This window comes from Rana temporaria, chromosome 5, assembly GCF_905171775.1.
Source record: "Rana temporaria chromosome 5, aRanTem1.1, whole genome shotgun sequence".
Taxonomy (NCBI): domain Eukaryota; kingdom Metazoa; phylum Chordata; class Amphibia; order Anura; family Ranidae; genus Rana; species Rana temporaria.
The window spans coordinates 267,657,003-267,678,154 of record NC_053493.1 but is presented as its reverse complement, the minus strand read 5'-3'; the positions used below and the strand labels follow the sequence as shown (position 1 = coordinate 267,678,154).

General features: G+C 43.4%; 1 protein-coding gene across 1 annotated transcript; it reads right to left on the bottom strand.

Moving 5' to 3' along the window:
* Window positions 1-214: 214 nt before the first annotated feature.
* LOC120940791 (probable 2-ketogluconate reductase) lies at window positions 215-19,261 on the bottom strand. The gene is made up of 6 exons (XM_040353833.1): window positions 19,161-19,261; window positions 10,361-10,741; window positions 8,437-8,608; window positions 6,268-6,446; window positions 2,235-2,331; window positions 215-685 (listed from the first exon to the last, which is right to left on the bottom strand). Exons 2-6 carry the CDS (start codon window positions 10,734-10,736, stop codon window positions 529-531), a joined length of 981 nt encoding a protein of 326 aa, XP_040209767.1. The 5' UTR covers window positions 10,737-10,741; window positions 19,161-19,261; the 3' UTR covers window positions 215-528.
* Between the last annotated feature and the right edge of the window lie 1,891 nt (window positions 19,262-21,152).

The window sequence follows — 21,152 nt, the reverse complement described above, 5'->3', positions numbered from 1 at the left end:
TGTATTTATTTGCCTGGACTTTGTTTGTTTGTGTGCTGGCTGCTTTTTGGGTCATACCTCTTATCACAAATTTTTCTAGTTAGCGCAATTTTTCCCCCACATATCTGAATACAGAACCTGCCTCACTAAGTTACGGCGGCATAGCGTATCTTAGATACGCTACGCCCGCACAAATTTACGCCAGGCTTTTTGAATCCAGCCCAATGTCTTTTGTTGAAAATTTGTAGTGAGAGAAATATGGAGATGTCATTATTTACCTCCTTCAGGAGACCGAATCATTTCTGTGCCACTGACCTAAAACAAGCAAACAGATAAGTAAAGTCTGAGCTTTTTTTTCCCTGCACACTTGTTCTGGGTTTGTGGCTTAGAAAGTACCAAAGTCGCTGGATCAGTATGACAGCCAAAGAACTAGTATTTTCCAAAGTCCAGTTAGTAGTAGTAACCTCCATCGTTCTCAGTACAGGTTCCCGTTTATGAATTTTACACAACAGTGGAAAGTATTCATAATTTTTTATTTAGGGAAGTTGATTACAAAGCATTAACTATGTCGGTTACAGGCAGACCTTTGAGGATGCCTGCTGCATTTAGTATAACCTTTTCAGCAACTCTCCTTCTTGTCTTATCTGTTGCATTCCCTATATGTGGCGTCAGAGTAAGATTCTTTACTGTCAGCAAAGGATGATCTCTACAGACAAAAAAGTCATAAATAGTAGTAGTAATAATAATAATTTAATAACAACTATAATATTAGCAGTAACAATGGGAGTAACCATTTTATATTAACAGTTGTACTAATAATAGTAGAAGACATAGACAAGTAAATAGTGAGCAACAAAAGAACAAACATTTTTTTGAATGACATTCGCTAAGTCATTGAATCTACTGATAACTTTCATACGAATGTTCATACTAACATTTATTCTAAAATTCACTTGTGTATGGCAAGCCTTGGGCCTCCTGCACGAAGGCACCTGTGCAGTGTCAATTCCAGTATATTTTCCCCACTCAGAAAGCCAAGGTAATTTCTGTGTAATTTATAATGCGCACTCTCAAGTCTAAAATCCAACTTTAGAGGCTTTTTTGTAATCTTTGAGGATCTTTAAAATGAGAAGTTTGGGGTATTTAAAAAACAAAACAACATATAAAGTATACTCATCTTTATACTGCAGCATTGGTCCCCTGTCGGGTCTGAGCCCAAGTACTGAGAGATCACATGACCGCAGATCAGTCATTTCTCAGTCTTCTTGCAGCAGAGAGCAGTCACAGTCAGTCACTGCTCTTCACTCTGCCCCTCCAGTGCGCACTGGAATTCCGGGCAGTAGAGGGGGCAGGCACAACTAGCTTCTGCTCTCAGCTGCTGAGAGGTGGAGCCAGCTGTCACTCAGGCAGCTGAGTGGATCCCAACAATATGGTCGGGATCCTTCCAGAGCCTGCAGCGACTCTGTAACCTCAGCTGATAGTGGGCTATAGCAAACTATAAGCTGACTCTAGGTCACAGGAGGGCAAATATAAGTGCACTCCTGTGACCCAGAAAAGTCTGGAAAAAAAATGTGGTCGTACCTCATTTAAGAATGAATAACTTCACATTATAAGCACCTAATGGAGATCTGAATGGTGCATTGCAAATTGTTTACTGCTTGTATGTAAATATATAAAACTGTACAGTTAAAATAGTTTATTATCCATAATCTGGGCACAGGTGCACTTGAAACCTCGTACACACGACCAAGGAACTCGACGGGCGAAACACATCGTTTTCCTCGTCGAGTTCCTTGTTAGGCTGTCGAGGAACTCGACAAGGCAAGTTTCTCCATTCCCGTCGAGGAAATAGAGAACTTGCTCTCTTTTTGGCTCGTCGAGTTTCTCGGCAGTTTCCTCAACGAAAATGTACACACGACCGGTTTCCTCGGCAAAAAAATATCTCCCAGCAAGTTTCTTGCTGTTTTTTTCCGAGAAACTCGGTTGTGTGTACGAGGCCTTACAAAGCTGGGTTTCACCTATTACAAATGGGCAGCTTACACGTTACTCTTGGCTCTGAATTGGATCAGGAGGACTGAACTGTGGACTTGACAAAGACTTGTATTGTGCACAACTATTTTTTTCTTGATGTTTCTTAATTCCTAAATAATACCATTATTCTCAGCTTATTTGTAGCAGTGGTGAAAATGTGGTAAGATGTAGTCAGAGCCAGTCACCAGTAAAATAGCACAAAGTTAAGAATTCCGGCACCTCACCTTGGTAGGGGTTCTGGATATGTGACATCTAGAGCTGCAGCCTTAATAACTCCATGTTTCAGGGCATCTACCAGTGCATCCTGGTCTATGACTTGGCCTGAAATAAATAGTTGCTTTTTTATCATAAATATTAATAACAATACTTTAAAATGTATTTAAACCCAAATACAAAATGTATAACAGTATACTGTAATTCGCCAATCTCTAATATGTAATAGCTGCATTTTTTTTACTTTTTTCCCCTATTTTTATCTGGTAATCCAGCCAGTAACACACATCCTGTCCTAGGATGGCTCCACTCTATGGCGAAGCAATGGAGACGCGCTTGGATAGCAGTATTGTCAATAAGTAAAGAGGGTAGTGTTAGGTGCACTAGCAGATTTGGATGGACTTGATTAACAAATTAAAACTGAATTAAACTTCACCTAACACTTTTCAAGCAATTCCAGAAATAGTTTTGTTCCTTTGGGTTAAAGGTTTTCCAAATGGTTTGTTTCAACCCTTTGAAACTTGTGTTGAACTGCTTGTTTTGTTAAAGTGTAAGTTCACCTTTACAGAAAATCTGTAGGGTGAACTTACTCTGCACCCCCCTCCTCACCACCCCCAGTCCCGCTATACCTGAGGCCAGCGATCACCTGCTAGGAAACATTGGGTCGCCGCTTCACCGATCTGAAGATTTGAAATCCCGCAGCTTTCTCTCTTCTTCTCCCGCACCGACAGGACAGGCTTGGCGGGTTCTGATTAGTCGGCGCCGACCGTACGAGGTACGTTCAGGAGATTAAGCCGCGGGGATTTCAATTCCCTGGAGCGGTGAAGCGGCGACCCTATGTCTCTTATCGGGTAATCGCTGGCCTCAGGTACAGCAGGACTGGGGGGGGGGGGGGACCAGTGTAAGTTCACTTTGCAGATTTTCCATTTAATGAAAGTTTACTATAAAAAACACAAACACTTCACCAGTCCATGTGCCAAGTCCACCTGGTAATCCTGATTAAGAAGGAGCACATCTTCTGTCATTAAGGGCCAGTGGCGGCTGGTGCTCAAAATTTTTGGGGGGGGCGCAAAGGAAAAAAAAAATTGCAGTCTCACTGTGCCCAAACACAGCCACTGTTACATGCCATCAAATGCAGCCACTGTGCCATCAATTCGCACCACTGTGCCATGCCATTAAACGCAGCCACTGTGCCATACATTGTCACCACTGTGCCATGCCATTAAACGCAGCCACTGTGCCATCCATTGTCACCACTGTGCCATCCATTGTCACCATTGTGCCATGCCATTAAACGCAGCCACTGTGCCATACATTGTCACCACTGTGCCATGCCATTAAACGCAGTCACTGTGCCATCCATTGTCACCACTGTGCCATGCCATTAAACGCAGCCACTGTGCCATACATTGTCACCACTGTGCCATGCCATTAAACACAGCCACTGTGCCATCCATTGTCACCTCTGTGCCATACATTGTCACCACTGTGCCATGCCATTAAACACAGCCACTGTGCCATACATTGTCACCACTGTGCCATGCCATTAAATGCAGCCCCTGTGCCACACATTGTCACCACTGTGCCATGCCATTAAACGCAGCCACTGTGCCATCCATTGTCACCACTGTGCCATCCATTGTCACCACTGTGCCATGCCATTAAACGCAGCCACTGTGCCATACATTGTCACCACTGTGCCATGCCATTAAACGCAGCCACTGTGCCATCCATTGTCACCACTGTGCCATCCATTGTCACCACTGTGCCATGCCATTAAACGCAGCCACTGTGCCCTTTAATGGTCGCCGCTGTGCCAATTGTCCCCACTGTGCCCTGTAAATTGCGTTCTCCCCCCCCCCCCCCGCCCGGCACTTACCTTTACTGGAGTCAGGCATCCACGTCCCACGATGTCTTCTCCCGCCCTCGATGACTGACAGGCGTCTCAGCCAATCAGGTTACAGGTAGCCAGAACTGGCCAACGTGATTGGCTGAGACGCCTGTCATCTTATTCAAGGGGCGTACAGTCTGTGCGCTCCGAGAATAAGCTTCCGGGACCCGAGGGCTGTATTGGGAAAGCCTATCAGAGCCGTTGGCTTTGATAGACATTTCCCTACAGCCAACCAGCTGGCGTTATTCAGATGGCCGGACATTGAGCGCCGACCATCTGAATAACAGCGGCAGCGGCGAAAATAACATAGATTCGTGCAATGCATGAATCTATGTTATTTCACTCAGTGGCGGTGAGAGCCAGAGGGGGCGGCGCTCCAGCGCCCTCTATGGACGAACCGCCACTGCTAAGGGCGCAGCAGCTCCCTGTTAATCCACTGGGTGGTGGAATAGAATCTATGAAAACAAAGAAAGGAAAAGAGCGCAGGGCCGCCCTAGTGTGATACTGTTTATTTTAACAAATGATAAAAACAATCCATAGATTGCACTCAAATTTCCCGGGTACAAATGAAGGCATATAGTACATAAGTACTACTCTCCCAGATGGCCACTGCAGGGGATAAGTGGACGGGGAACATCCAACCTCCACAATGCCAGATGGCCATCTGGGAGAGGAGTACTTATGTACTATTAGGTAGATTCAGAGAGATGGGATTAAATTTAGACGGCGCAGCCTAGCCTGTTTAGGCTAGTAGTGATTCACAATCTACTTACCTGCTAATTTACGGCGGTGTAGCCTCAAACGAGCGGGCGTAAGGGCGCCTAATTCAAATTGGTTGGAGGGGGCGTGTTGTATGGAAATGAGGCTTGACCTCACATTTTTTGACATTTTTTGACACTGCGCATGCGCCGGGCGACTACATTTCCCAGTACGCATTGCGGCTAAGTACGCCGTACGGGCCTATTGATTTCGACGTGGACGTAAATGACGTAAATCCCGATTCGCGGACGAGTTACGCAAACGACTTTAACATTTCGAATTTTGCGGCGGGAACGGCGGCCATACTTAACATTGGCTAGACCACTAGAGCATAGCTATAACTTTAGGTGGCCTATCTCTTACGGAAACGACGTAGTTCGATGGCGTAGGCCTGGCGTACATTCGTGAATCGGCGTATCCCCTCATTTACATAATCTACGCCGGCCGCAATGGAAGCGCCACCTAGCGGTCAGCCAAAACATTGCAATCTAAGATAGGACGGCGCAAGCTGTCCTATCTTAGATATGTTTAAGTGTATCTCTGTTTGAGAATACACTTAAACATAGGTCGGCTTAGATTCAGAGTTAGGTCGGCTTATCTGTAGATAAGCCGGCCTAACTCTTTCTGAATCTACCTATATATGCCTTCATTTGTACCAGGAAATGTGAGCGCAATCTATGGATTGTTTTTATCATTTGGTAAAATAAACAGTATCATACTAGGGCGGCTGTGCGCTCTTTTCCTTTCTTTGTTTGCAAAGGAAGTTGACTTACTGGCAGGATTACTAGGTGAAGAGCATACAAAATGAAAACAAATTCAGTCACCACATTTAAGAATTGGTAAGCTGTAATACATTACATTTTCGCTTTTTGGCTTCTTCAAAGAGCGTCCGCTCCCCCAGCTTCCAATTTTTCCGTCGTGTCTCCTCTTCCGCCAAAGCGCTAGGCATCCAATAGGATCGCCTGACGCTTTGGCCATTTGGGAAACTGGTCTCACAGACCTGCCTCCTAATTGGCAGGGAGGAACTTTAGCGTGATAGTAACAAAAATTAATTTGCTATGGTCACACAACTGGGTGGCCTGGGAGCGCAATGTTCTGCACTCTGAGGCCACCCTTTTTTGAAGCCTATAAAAGCCTCTGGCTTAAATCAAGTGCTTCAAAAAAACACCAAGATCAGGGGGCCGGACGCATGGATAGGGGAGGCGGCGGCCATGTGCCCCCTATGGATGGGCCACCACTGAAGTACACCGCAGTACTTTAAAAATGTACATATGTTCAGGTGCACAAGTGTGAATGCATTCATATGTGCTACACAAATACATGTATTTAAACCTATATTTTCTAAAGGAATTAGTAAAGTCAACGGTCAAATAAATTTAAAAATGTGGATGTACCTCGGCTAATGTTGATAAGAGTTGCTGTGGGCTTCATCAGCTGAAGCTGCTCCCGTCCAATCAAACTGTGGGTTTTTGGAGTCAGGTTGACAACCACCATCACAAAATCACTTTTCTGGAGCAAGTCCGCCATATCACTGCAGTACTCAGCACCCACAGCCAATTCTTCCTCCACAGCCCTGTTTAAGAATAATGTCAGCAAGATTATTATTTGTATGATTACATTGAATAAACTGTAGCATTCAAAATACAGTTATGTTTGTTTTACTCATTTTAAATTACATTTTCTAGCAGCTTGGAACAGACACTTGGGCTGTGAGGTTGACTCCACGGAATAGGCCAAGGCCTTCACTTTTTCACATAAATCCACACTCTCTTGGTATTTCCAGGAGAAAAATTACAAAGTAGTTACTAGATGGTATAGAGGCCCGGTCTCCATCCACTGTATATATCCTCAGATTTCAGATAAATGTTGGGAGATGTGGTCATGCAAGAGGTTCCTATTTACACATTGGGTGGGAATGTAGTAAGAATCAATTCTTTTGGCAGACAATTTTTTGATATACTGTGTATATAATGAAATCTATGATGAGTCATTATCTCCTTCTACCGAAACCGCCCTTTTGTCCATCTTGACAGGCTCACTGCTTAAAGAAAAATCCAGTCTTCTTCATCATTTCCTATCTGCAGGTAGGTAGCTTTATACTGTCTCTTTGGAGATCCCCACACACCCTCCCTTTCAAATTGGGTACACATAATGATATTATGCAGATGAAAGAACTCCTAGCACAAGAACAAGACTCATTAGAAGAATGCTCTTTATGGACTACCTAATTTTCGTATTTCTCATTAGATACTTTCAGGCTGGGTTCACACATATGCAAATTGAATGCGGAAACTTCAATGTATTATAATAATTATACTTCTTGATATATTATCAACAGCTAGGAGAATTGTTGCTGCTATGCCTCTTTCCTTTCTTTTTGGGGAGGCATAGAACGTGGCTTTTTGTAAGGCTTCTGGGCTGAGCTCCTCTCTCAGGGAAGGTGCAGATGGCCGTGTAGTCCGCCGGATTTTAGACTATTGGCTCTGAGGCTGGTCATTCCAGCTCTCAGCTGTAAGTATAGCGATGTTTATGTATATTTAAGGCCTCGTACACACGTCCGAGGAACTCGACGGGCAAAACTCATCGTTTTTCTCGTCGAGTTCTGTGTGAAGCCGCCGAGGATCTCGGCGAGCCAACTTTCCTCATTGAACAACGAGGAAATAGAGAACATGTTCTCTATTTGGCTCGACGAGGACCTCGTCGGCTTCCTCGGACGAAAGTGTACACACACCGGGTTTCTCGGCAGAATTCAGCTCCGATCGAGTTTCTGGCTGAATTCTGCCGAGAAACTCGGTCGTGTGTACGGGGCCTATATTGGTGCATATTGAAAGATGTTCTTTGAAAAAGGAAAATTGATTGCATTTGTTTTAGAGTAAACTATCCCCCAGAAGACGACCATGACCGAACAGGTCGAAACGCGTCTGGGTTTTTGACATGGCAATTATTACCTTGTAATGCTGTATCCTGGTATATGTATTATGCCTTATGACCAAAGCTCATGTGATTCCAATTCATTTAATAAAGTATTTTTATATACTAAATAATTAGTGATATTTTGCTGCTAAAAAATCCTGTGGGGGAACATTCTCATTCATAAGAAAGCTGTTATAGCCTTCCTACGTTGAATTGAGCCCTTATTTATTTATCCACCTTTATGGCAGCTCCAGTCCTATCTGTTCTTCCCCTTTCACGTTTTCTTCTTTGTGGTTCATGCCTTATGTAATAGATGTAATTTATATTGGATTCCAGTATACATAGATGTCACACAACCTTTTTCATGGATGGTGCTCCCTGTGCGCCCCTTTTTGTTCTCCATTCATAGAACGATATCTATAAGTTTATATTAACTTTTTGTGACATATTTCTGTCTCATATCAATATTCTCTCATGTGTTATTTTATACAAAAATTTTTGGACCACTTGTCTTTTAGCACTTATTTTTTAATTTACTGTAAGCTCGCTGTTATGCTTATAACCAATAAAAATATATTCAACTTTAAAACAATATTTGGTCATTTATTTTGATCTTTTTTGATTATTAGCTTTAAGAAAAGACATCTCACCTTCTGTTCCTGTTATGGTAAAGAATTTTCATTCTAAAAGCCTTGGCACGCAGAGCTATGCTGTAGCCAATACTGCCCATTCCAATAATGCCCAGTGTTGCATCTGTGATGTCATCACCCACACAGTTAAAATTAAACTCTTTTGTATCTGGTGAACATGAAATCCTGTGACCTGTAAAATAAAATAGGTATAAAAAAGGATATACACTTTAACAAGCCTGAACACAATATTACAGAACCCACCAGCACTGTGATTAAAAGGGACACACTGTTTTTTACATTATCATTACAATATAAACCCAAATAAATCTCATATTTACCGTTCTAATATAATAAAAAAATGTAAAAATTATTTTAATACTTTACTGAATTTGCAGCTTAAAAAAAATAAAAAAATTCGTACAAATTTCACACCGTCAGCAACAGCCGATTTTCGTGCGGCAATCAAATTTGAGGAAACGTTTTTCTAATCAATGATGGAAGAATCGTGCAAGAAATGTAATAGAAAAATAAAATGTACATGTGAAAGAAAAGAAAATTCACAGAGAAAAAAAGAATATTTCCTGCCACAAAAATTATTTTCTGTAGCAACATGAAGGCTTGGTCGGCCAAACTTCGAAAATCAATGGTGGCATAATCGGATCACAAAAAAAAAAAAAAAACTTTCTGATTTTGAAAAGAAAATTTGTTCGAAATGGCCTGCTTTAACATTTGCTTTAACCACTTAAGGACCGCCTCCTGCACATTTAAGTCAGCAGAATGGCATGGCTGGGCACAGGCACGTACCTGTACGTCCCCTTTAAGTGCCCAGACGAGGGTCGCTCGGTCGTGCGCCCGTGACCCGGTCCGAAGCTCCGCGGGACCTGTGGACCCAATCGCCGCCGGTGTCCCGCGATCGGTCACAGGAGCTGAAGAACACACCTTCCCCGTTCTTCACAGTGGCAATGTCACTGATCGTCTGTTCCTTGAGGGAAAGGCGATCAGTGACGTCACACGTCCGGCCCCGCCCCCTACAGTTAGAAACACATATGAGGTCACACATAACCCCTACAGCACCCCCTAGTGGTTAACTCCTAAACTGCAATTGTCATTTTCACAGTAAACAATGCATTTTTATAGCAATTTTTGCTGTGATAATGACAATGGTCCCAAAAATGTGTCAAAACTGTCCGATGTGTCCGCCATAATGTCCCAGTCATGAAAAAAATCGCTGATCGCCGCCATTAGTAGTAAAAAAAAAAATATTAATAAAAATGCCATAAAACTATCCCCTATTTTGTAAACGCTATAAATTTTGCGCAAACCAATCGTTAAACGCCTATTGCGATTTTTTTTACCAAAAATATATTTATATATTATATTTTATTATTTATTATATATTTTATATCTTTTTTTGGGGGGTATTTATTATACCAAAAAGTAAAAAATATTGTATTTTTTTCAAAATTGTCGCTCTATTTTTGTTTATAGCACAAAAAATAAAAACCGCAGAGGTGATCAAATGCCACCAAAAGAAAGCTCTATTTGTGGGGAAAAAAGGACGGCAATTTCGTTTGGGAGCCACATCGCACGACCGCGCAATTGTCAGTTAAAGCGACGCAGTGCCGAATCGCAAAAACTGGCCAGGTCCTTTACCTGCGTAATGGTCCGGGTCTTAAGTGGTTAAGTATTACTCGTCACTCATTCCTCTACTTTACTATTTATATATTCTTGTTGAAAATAAAATGACTGTACCAGAAAAACTGAAGTACTGATTAGATAGGCTGTGATCCTTGTATGCTTCTCAAGGTCAATTGTGACATGGTGGTGTCTTTAATTATAAAGACATTCAAGGGACAGTTGGATTTGCGAATAGATCACCTTGAAGTACAGAAAAGTGAGAATAGAACGCAAACATGTTCATGGCACAACATAGATATCTTACCTTGTACTATATTTCTGGCAGATGCAAGCATAAGAGCCATTGCCGTATCTGCAGTGGCATCATCTCCCACACCTGGCGTATTGGTGACTTTTATACCATAACTTGAAATCAGCTTCAGATCCAAGTGATCCACGCCTGCTCCGGAACTCGATATCACTTTAAGATTGGGGAGAGAATCTATGAGTTCTTTGGTGACTACAGGCTGGTGCCACCACGACAAGAGAGCCTGTACCTTTGGGGCATATAGCTCTTTGCTGTTGTTGAACTCATCCAGGTATACATTATTGAAGTGCTGTTTTACAATGCTTTCATAATGTTTTGGAAAACCCCGAGATCCACCACTGTGGGATAACAGTGCATAGGGAAGTTCTTCCATTTCTCCTGTCTGAAAAACAATTGATAGCATATGCTTGATATAACATAGAAAACAGAGTGCACATTTTCCTGTAGAGCCCAGACCAGAATGCTGCTATTGTAGTCTATAGGCAAACAACCTTAGAAGTTTCAAAGTTAACCTGCCAGAAATGTTAAACTTTCTAAGTAAAGGTCCAGACTAAAAGCAGGTATTTGTTAGCTTGAAAAGTATGTACTACATGCACCTATGAACCTTATTCATTTTCTTGCAAAGGCTTGATATACACATAGGCCCGGATTGATACGCCGCGTAAGTCCACGGATGCGCCGTCGTATCTATGCACCTTATTCAGCAAATAAGATACGCCTGAATTTTGGCTTCATACGACCGACGTAAGTCTCCTACACCGTTGTATCTTGGGCGCATATTTACGCTGGCCACAAGGGGCGCTTCCATTGATTTACGCGTCAAAGTAAATGACCTAGATACGTCGATTCACGAACGTACTTGCGCCCGTCGCTGTAATCTACGCCGTTTGCGTAAGGCGTACGTCCGGCGTAGCGTTAAGCCTCATAAAGCAGGGGTAAGTCATGTTAAGGTATGGAACAGCCGTTGTATTTTACGTTGCTTACGTAAGTCGTACGTGAATGGGGCTGGGCGTAGGTTACATTCACGTCGTAGGCATTGAGCCAGCGTATCTTAGGGAGTATATGCGACGTGATTCTGAGCATGCGCCGTTCGTTAGGCCCTTCATTTGCATGGGGTCACGGTTAATTTACATGTAGCACGCCCACTACCTCCCTACTTTGAATTAGGCGGGCTTACGCTGACCAATTTCCGTTACGCTGGCGCAAATATGGGAGCGATTATTGAGCCGTTTATTACATGCAGCTCAACGGGTATAGTTTACCTCTTGGAATGTCCATGTGGACAACAATACATATGAAGGACCAAGCGATCCATGCAGGTACGATTAGGGGAGCATATTGCAAACATACGATCTGGTTACCCGAATCATTCTGTGTCACAACACAACATGATCAGCACCATAACCGAAATCCAGAGGGCACCCTCTTCTTGGGTATAGACAAATTTGAATCCCATTGGAGGGGCAGTTCTCTAGTAAGGGAGCTGTCTAGACTCGAAATGTCTTGGATATATCGAGTCCGAACTTATGTCCCCTATGGATTAAATGTTGATACAGATGTTAACGCATTTATAGATAATGGTTCATTTAGAAATTGTGTGTGAACTAGATCTGACATCCTGGTAAACCTGGACTTCAAATTCTATAATGGGGATATTGCTTTTACAACTTTTTATTTTTAAATTTTTAATTTTTTACAGTCATGTGATATTAAGGCCTACACGCTTTTCACATAAGGCTATAATTTGGAGGTATATAGAATATTTACTTGACATATTCGGTCTGCATTACTTACACAAATAGATGTGTGATGTGTCCTCGGTGTAGACTGAATTGTCATATTTAAATTTTAAAATATATTTCCTTACTATTATTATCATTTTATTATGTTATTTTAGATAGCCCTTCATTATTAATTTATATGAGGTTAGCTACATTCTTTGAGAATATGTTTCAATTATTCTTCATTTAAAATGAATTGGAACTGGGATACACTGCCACCTACTGGCAGACAATCAATTTTAAAACACATTCATTTTTAATATAATAATTAAAATGAATTTATTAAAATAACTTTTTAACTTTACATATATATTTGTCACATATACACGTTTAACTTATGCAAATATAAGCTCTGAATCCTCAATGTGGATATGCTGAGATATTATTAAATTCGGAGATTGATGTACTGATTTGGGAGGGTGATTCGAGTTTCCGGTTATTGACATTGCCACCTTTGTTTGTTTAGTCCGTGTAACTCGTATATGAACTCCACCAGAAAATTTACTTAATACACATCTCTCCGCACCCTTATTATGTGATATAACACTAATAAGGGCAAGCGATCCCAATTCAAAGATGGCGGATCGGCACGCCAGGTCACATGATGTCAGAACTGGGCGGACCTAGGGCGTTGCTAACGAATATCAAGTGGCGAGTCAGCGCGCCGCTCGTGCCCCTGGAAGAAGTCCACGATAGGACGAAACGGCGTAGGGAGGAGCGGCGTGCTGACGCCACTATTGTGTGTACCTCATCGCCATCCGGAAGGAGCGAGCGATACGAGAAAGCCGGCCGGCTAGAGACATTAAACGCTTACTGTTATTCTACTAAATGTGAGTGAAACTGACATTTTTTTATTAAACTAGCTTTGTTTGCAATACTGCTCTATGTCGATCCTTTTTTCCTTTTGGATATTATCTGCATGGCGACTTGCTGGAGAGCGGTAATGTGAACATAAGGGGAAAGCTAGATTGCAAACTAAGAAGTGAGGACCTTTTGCTTGTTGGATCGATTGACTGCCATCTGGGCTGTAGAGCCACAAGCGCATTTGATTTCTTATTATAGGGATCCATCCATCCGGTAAGCAGGATATAGATAGGAGGTGGATACTTGGACACTACTTTCAGCACCTTTCTTTCTGGCATTCATGTCCGCACAGAATTTGGAGTTTTGTTGAATTTTCCTTGGGACTTTGTACAATACGGATTGCACTTTAATTGTGTGCACTAAGTCACTTTATTCCTAATATTTGTACTTATATATGGTTATATCTCTATTTTTGTGATCTAATTAGGATATAGACTGAATCCAAGCCATATTACTTGTGCAGCGCAGCTTAATTTTATTTTTTTATTGCACTTGATGTTTATCTAACATTTTTTTGCTGCAGCAGCAATCATATATTTTTATATATTTGTTTATTTACATTGTGGTACTATTTAAATCAATTTAATTTCCACATAATTTTTTAGACCAGCGCAGTATCACTTGAACACATATTTACGCTGGCCACAAGGGGCGCTTCCATTGATTTACGCGTCAAAGTAAATGACCTAGATACGTCGATTCACGAACGTACTTGCGGCCGTCGCTGTAATCTACGCCGTTTGCGTAAGGCGTACGTCCGGCGTAACGTTAAGCCTCATAAAGCAGGGGTAAGTCATGTTAAGGTATGGAACAGCCGTTGTATTTTACGTTGCTTACGTAAGTCGTACGTGAATGGGCTTACGTTCACGTCGTAGGCATTGAGCCGGCGTATCTTAGGGAGTATATGGGACGTGATTCTGAGCATGCGCCGTTCGTTAGGCCCTTCATTAGCATGGGGTCACGGTTAATTTACATGTAGCACGCCCACTACCTCCCTACTTTGAATTAGGCGGGCTTACGCCGGCCAATTTCCGTTACGCTGGCGCAAATATGGGAGCGAGTGCTTTGTGAATACTCAGCTTGCCTCTCAATGTTACGTCGGTGTAGCGCATATGAGATGCAATACGCCGGCACAAAGATGCGCCGATGTATGTGAATCCTGGCCTATATTGCCAAAAGTATTGGGACGCCTGCCTTTACAAGTACATGAACTTTAATGACATCCCAGTCTTAGTCCGTAGGGTTCAATATTGAGTTGGTCCTCCCTTTGCAGATATAACAGCTTCAACTCTTCTGGGAAGGTTGTCCACAAGGTTTAGGAGTGTGTCTATGGGGTGTGATGGAAGTTACTAAAATGAATATTTTGTGTTATGATTAGAACCAGTGAAATGTTGTTTTTCTTTCTCTCTCTCTCTCTCTCTCTCTCTCTCTCTCTCTCTCTCTCTCTCTCTCTCTCTCTCTCTCTCTCTCTCTCTCTCTCTCTCTCTCTCTCTCTCTCTCTCTCTCTCTATATATATATATATATATATATATATATATATATATATATATATATATATATATATATATATATATATATAGAGAGAGTTATAATACATACAGTATGTATGTATTGGTATATGTTACAATGCTGTTACTTTCCTTAAAAGACATTATAGAGTTAAGTCTCGGCCCGGGAAATAAAGAGTAAAAACAGATGTCTTCAAACCCCTCCTAAACAGCTGTTATCCCTCCCTTGTACGCACTCCTAAACTCCCTACTTCCGGCCTACTCCATCGACAGAAGAAAGATGGCCCCCGTGAGTCTGAAGTGTGCCACGATGCCAAGAATAGCCTCACAGGAAGAAACCACCCTTATATAGACTCAGCCAATGAAATGTGCTCATGTGTGTGATGTCATTTTGTCTATAAAGCTATGGAAATAAATGGGTTCGGTCTCTTGTGCGGCTGAACACCGAAAGAAGCAGTCTGTTCCTCAGCTCTCTGCATGCTTTCATGATTTGGGTCAAACGGCAGAATGGGGTTTGCCCTGAAATTGTGTCAGGGGTCTCAATCCTTATCAGGGGATGTTTGACCATTCTTTCAGAAGTGCATTTGTGAGGTCAGGCACTGATGTTGGATGAAAAGGCCTGGCTCGCAGTCTCCGCTCTTATTCATCCCAATGGTGTTCTGTCGAGTTGAGATGAGGACTCTGTGCAGGCCAGTCAAGTTGCTCCACCCCAATCTCGCTCATCCCTGTCTTTATGGACTTTGCTTTGTGCACTGGTGCGCAGTCATGTTGGAGCAGAAAGGGGCCACCCCCAAACTGCTCCCACAAAGTTGGGAGCTTGAAATTGTCCAAAATGTCTTGGTATGCTAAAGCCTTAGGAGCTCCCTTCACTGGAACTAAAGGGCCAAGCCCAAAGCCTAAAAGACAACCCCACACCATAAACCCCACTCCACCAAATGATATGGACCAGTGCACAAAGCAAGGTCCATAAAAGCATGAATGAGCCAGTTTGGAATGGAGGAACTTGGCTAGCCTGCACAGAGTCCTGACCTCAACTCGATAGAAAACCTTTGGGATGAATTAAAGCAGAGACTGTGACCCAGGCCTTCTCGTCGAACATCAGTGCCTGACCTCACAAATGTGCTTCTGGAAGAATGGTCAAAGCTTCCCATAATCATACTTCTAAACCTTGTGGACAGCCTTCCCAGAAGAGTTGAAGCTAACTTATCAGAATCTTGAAGCGCTATTTAAATAAAGGGACCCTTGGATATGTAAATAAGTAAGAGGTACATAATACCCCTGGATAATCATTCACTAAAAAAGTTAAATATTTGAACAAGCATATCACACTATACATATAGGCCTTTATTAAAATAATGTTAAAAATGTCCCATCATGTGCAAAAATGTAAGTGGTTCTAAAGGCTAAATGTATTTTCTGCCATTTAGGTGTAGCTCCCTACCCCAGACTCCGTTACGGGAGTTTCAATGCTGTAATTCACAGCAGGATAGTGTTTGCTTGGACACCAGTTGCCTAGCAACCATTGACGCATCCTTGGCTCCATTTAATGCCAGCCAGGGAATTCCCCGTTTGGCAGGAAAATGTAAAGAAAGGGGTTGGAATGCTAGCTGATGTCATTGGCCAAATTTGGCATCCTCGTCCTCACCAATTACAGCTGAATGGGGCCAGGAATGTGTCATTGGTTACTAGGATGCCACCAGGCACTGACATTCTAGCACCCATAGCCCTGAGTGGAAAGCTGCCATTCATTAGTGGTGGCAGTAATATTTCTGCACAGCTAAAGGTTTGCAGTGGCGGGCAGGTGGGCAAACAACTAGAACTTGGGGCAAACCCTGCATTGTCCAGACTTAAACCTCACCCCCACTCAGCACTTAGCTGTCTCATTCAAGAATTATATATACAGTAAAACCTTGGATTGCGATCATAATTTGTTCCAGAAACATGCTTGTAATCCAAAACACTTGTATATCAAAGCAAATTTCCCCATAGGAAATAATGGAAACTCAAATGATTCGTTTCACAACCATTTATTCATAGGTCCTTCAATTTATAGTCCATATAAAAAGATTATAGCAATGTGACCAGGTTGTGTAACCATAAAACGTCCATCCACAAATGGAAGTCTCCACAAGGGGAATAGAAGCAAAATCCAGCAGGAGCTACAGAGTATAAAAGCGAAGAGAGGCGCCTCTAAGTGTAGCAATAAGTTGCTAAATGTTGTGCCTTCATTAATTGTAACCATATTGCTACACTTAGAGGCCCCTCTCTTCTCTTTTATACGCAGTTGTGACATGACGCTACTCTTATATCAAGACATCCCTTGTATATCAAGTCAAAATTTATTTAAACATTTTGCTTGTCTTGCAAAACACTCTCAACCCAAGTTACTCTCAAACCAAGGTTTTACTGTATAAAGAAAACCGCGCTACTCAATAGTGATAAACAAGCTGCAAGCTCTAGGTAGAATACACACCTCAAATAACAAATTGTAAAAAAGGAGAAGCGCTAATATAATATACACAGGTGAAATAATGAAAAACACTTAGAAAACACATAGTGGCAGATCCACACAGATCTGCACCCGCGTAGCGTATGCGAGATAAGCTACGCCGCCGTAACTTTTCCGGCTTAGGTTCGAACCTTTTGCGCCGTAAGTTACGACGGCGTAGTGTATCTCAAGCGGCGTAACGGCGCGCAATTCAAATCGGCGATTAGGGGGCGTGTTTCATTTAAATGAAGCGTGTCCCCGCGCCGAACGAACTGCGCATGCGCCGTCCCGAAATTTCCCACCGTGTATTGCGCTAAATGACGTCGCAAGGACGTAATTTTTTTAAACATAGACGTGAATTACGTCCATCCCTATTCACGAACGACTTACGCAAAAAAAATAAAAAATTCAAATTAAACGCGGGAACGACAGCCATACTTAACATGGCAAATCTAACTATACGCCACAGAATAGCAGCTTTAACTATACGCCGAAAAAAGCCGACTAGAGACGACGTAAACAAATGCGACGGGCGCTCGTACGTTCGTGGATCGTCGGAAACAGCTAATTTGCATAGTCGACGCGGAAAACGACGTGAACGCCACCCAGCAGACGCCGAAGAATTGCATCTTAGATCCGAAGGCGTACGAAGACGTACTCCTGTCGGATCTTACCCAGATGCCGTCGTATCTTTTTTTGAGGATTCAAAACAAAGATACGACGCGGGTAATTTGAAAGTACGCCGGCGTATCAGTAGATACGCCGGCGTACTTGCTCTGTGGATCTGCCCCATAAACCGTAAACCATCACAATATTGAGCATAATTAGTCCAAAAAGCAGTGTTAATATTCCTTGATAGTTGAAATCAGTGAGAATATCATAAATGACACCACAACAGACGTGTGCACCTCCACCACACAGCGTGCGTGCTTACAAGAAGGCAAGCAGAACACGCTTGCGGCTATCAACCCAGCCAGGGCCTTTATCCTGGAAGTATGGGGAATGTCAGCTTACAGTGGGGTACTTCAATGTTGCAACCAGGATGTGCACCAGGAGCCAGTATACCTCGATCTCTGCAAAGCTCATGAGCGTGCGTCAACTATGTCGGCTGTAATCGAGGAATCACACCAAATGGCTCATTGTGCCAAACTCTGGCCCGGGTTCACAGAGAGTTGGGCGCACATTACGCCGCCGTAACGCAAACGCCGTACGCCACGCCGATGCAGCGCAGAGAGGCAAGCATGGAATTCAGGAAGCCAGTGCTCCCAACGCTGCGTCGGCGTGGCGTAGGTTTCGAAGGCACAGGCCGGCGTAGGTGGAAGTGGGCTTGACCCATACAAACCCATGCAAATGAGGCGTGACCCCATGCAAATGATGGTCCGAGCACCAGACAAGTATGTTTAACGAACTGCGCATGCGCCGTGACGTGGACGCATCCCCCTGCGCATGCTCAAAACCACGTCGGAACAACTGCCTAAGATACGCCGGATCACTGCGTACGCCATGAACGTAACCTACGCCCAGCCAGACACACGTCCAACGTAAAATACGCCGGCTTGGCCGGCTTGTGTTCCCTGGTGCAGACATTTGCATGTCTGCTGCTGGGTTACACCTCCTTTATGGGGCTTAACTTTACGCCGGACGTACAACTTACGCGCACCTCTCGTAGCCTGCGTCGGGCGCACGCAGGTTCGTAAATCGCCGTATTTCTCTCATTTGCATATTTGAATGACTAATCAATGGGAGCGCCACCATGCTCCCAGCCTAAATGTACGCCCACTCTACGCCGGTGTAAGCAAGATACGTCGGCGGGGTGTAGCCTGGTTTTAGGCGCATCTCTGTTTGTGGGTCTTGCGCACAGATACGACAGCGCACATTTGCACTTACGTCGGCGTAACTTGTTATACGTGAGCGTAAGTGCTTTGTGAATCCGGGCCAATGTTGACATCTTACAGAACTTCTGACTGTCACAAACTTCCCTATGATCATCAATGTGTGTCAACTGGAGCCCGGGATTCTGGCAAAAGTCCAGTTGACTCCATTTCTAAACCCAATTGCTTCCAACATTTTGAAAATTTAGTAAATTGCTAAAATATGCAGCTTTAAAGAACTTAGGGAAAAGCATGCTAAAGAGACAAAGTTCAGCGGTACGTACCTCAGCCACAATTCTCTCGTCTGAAACACTAATGCTTTGCTGAAGAGCAAAAAAAAGAGTTAATTAGTTACTTAACCGGTTATATAAGTTTTTCTACAGAGACAATGTGCACACAGGAATATACTTATCATGATATTCACAGTTCAACAAATGTATTAAACTGTAAGCAATTTAATACTTGAGCTGAGAAAGTAAAGGAGATCCAAAGGGACAAACTGATTAGGAGGTTAAAAGAGGTAAAAGTAAACCCTCGTAAAAAAAAAAAAAAAAAAACCTGCAAGACAAAGGCATAATGAGCTAGTATGCATAGCATACTAGCTCATTACGTATTATTACCTCAGTTAGAAGCCCCCACAGCGGTCCTTGTCTCCCCCTCCGGCCGCCGACATGTCGTCCCGGAGATACTTCCGGGTATCGTGTCTTTTTTTATCAGTTAAATATAAGATTATGAAAGACAATCATTTGCACCTAGCTACCTGATTCATCATTTTGAAGTTTATTTTTTTTCTGTGTAGAGGGAAACCATGGTTTGGGAACAACCTAACTGCCATACCAACACTACACTAAACCTACAGTTCTCCCCATCAGTAGGCTCTAAGGCCCCGTACACACGGCCGGATCTATCCGCTGGGATTGATCCGCGGACTACGGCCTAGCGGATATTTATCCGCGGAGATTTCTCGGGGCGATCGATTTCAAGCGGATATAAATTTCTTATTCCCATGCTAAGAAACGTATCCGCTTGAATCGGGTCCAGCGGATTGATCCGGTGGTCTGTACAGACTCACCGGATCAATCCGTCCGCTCCCCTCCCTCGCATGCGTAGTAATGATTCGACGCATGCGTGGAAGTACTTACATTCCAGCGTCGCGCACGTCGCCGCGTCATCATCGCAGCGACGGCGCGACACGTCACCGCGGATGAATTCCGCACGGATTTTGATCCGATGGTGAGTACACGCCATCGGATCCAAATCCGGAGGAGGAATCTCCGCTGGAAACGGTTTCCAGCGGAGATCCGGTGGTGTGTACGAGGCCTAAGAAGTTCCTTTAGATTCAGTGATACTCCCGACCAAACCCTTCTGTTTTATAAAGGAATACGATACTTTTCTTAACAGGAAGGGATTTTTGGCTGCTTTTGGTCTTACTAAAGACTGACTAGATATCACAGTACTGTATTGGTTGTTGCAGTAACCAGGCAATGCTTTTCAAGGGGAAATTCCCCTTTCTTAAGCTTTGAGAAAGGAAGATAAATGCTAAAATGTATTGCCTGGTTAATGCATGTGTAGCGCTACCCACGCAGGAACCGGGTGTAATTGTTGAGTAGAGTAGTGAGCGAATGTCCAGTCAATGAATAAAGGTTTTCAAATGCTTTATTTCCAGGCCTAACATGGCCAACATCAACATGAGGTAGAGCAAGAAGGTTGATGAAGCGAGAGAGAGAGAACCTTGCAGTATCAGGCCTGGATATGAGAAAGCGCAATCCTGCTCTCAGTAGTACAATAGTAGTAGATACAGTTCGTCGCCACTCTAGCCAGAGTGGGTGAAGTGCCTCCGGACAGACCTCTGCCACAAGCCTGGCAGCCAAAGCGTCACTTTAGGTTGCTGGGAGGAACAGGCCTCTGCCACATGGCCTGGCTCTAGGGCAGTGATGGCGAACGCATGGCACGCGTGCCGCTCCCGGCACGGCAAGCCGTTTCGGTGGGCACGCCGTGAGACTGTAGAAATGTCATCTAAAAAAAAAAATGAAATCGTACACCGCACCTACAAACTACATATCCCACACTTCTCTGTGCTAGCGTTGACGTGTCTGAGTGGGCGTGAGCGCTCGGAGGTCACGTGCTAGCTTGCTAACCAATCAAAGCGGCTGATACACACTGCCAGAAAAAAAATATCAGCGCTGGCTGACGTGCTGGATGTGCAGGACGTGAATGGGAGCATGAGGAGAAGCCGTGCGGCGGGAAAGAGCTGCAGCAGCAATCGTGAAGCCATC

Coding starts and splice junctions, on each gene's coding strand:
- LOC120940791 (XM_040353833.1), bottom strand. CDS start 10,736: ATGGAAGAACTTCCCTATGCACTGTTATCCCACAGTGGTGGATCTCGG. Junction 8,609..10,360: donor TGCCAGAAATATAGTACAAG/GTAAGATATCTA, acceptor TTTATTTTACAG/GTCACAGGATTTCATGTTCA. Junction 2,332..6,267: donor TCTTATCAACATTAGCCGAG/GTACATCCACAT, acceptor TATTTATTTCAG/GCCAAGTCATAGACCAGGAT.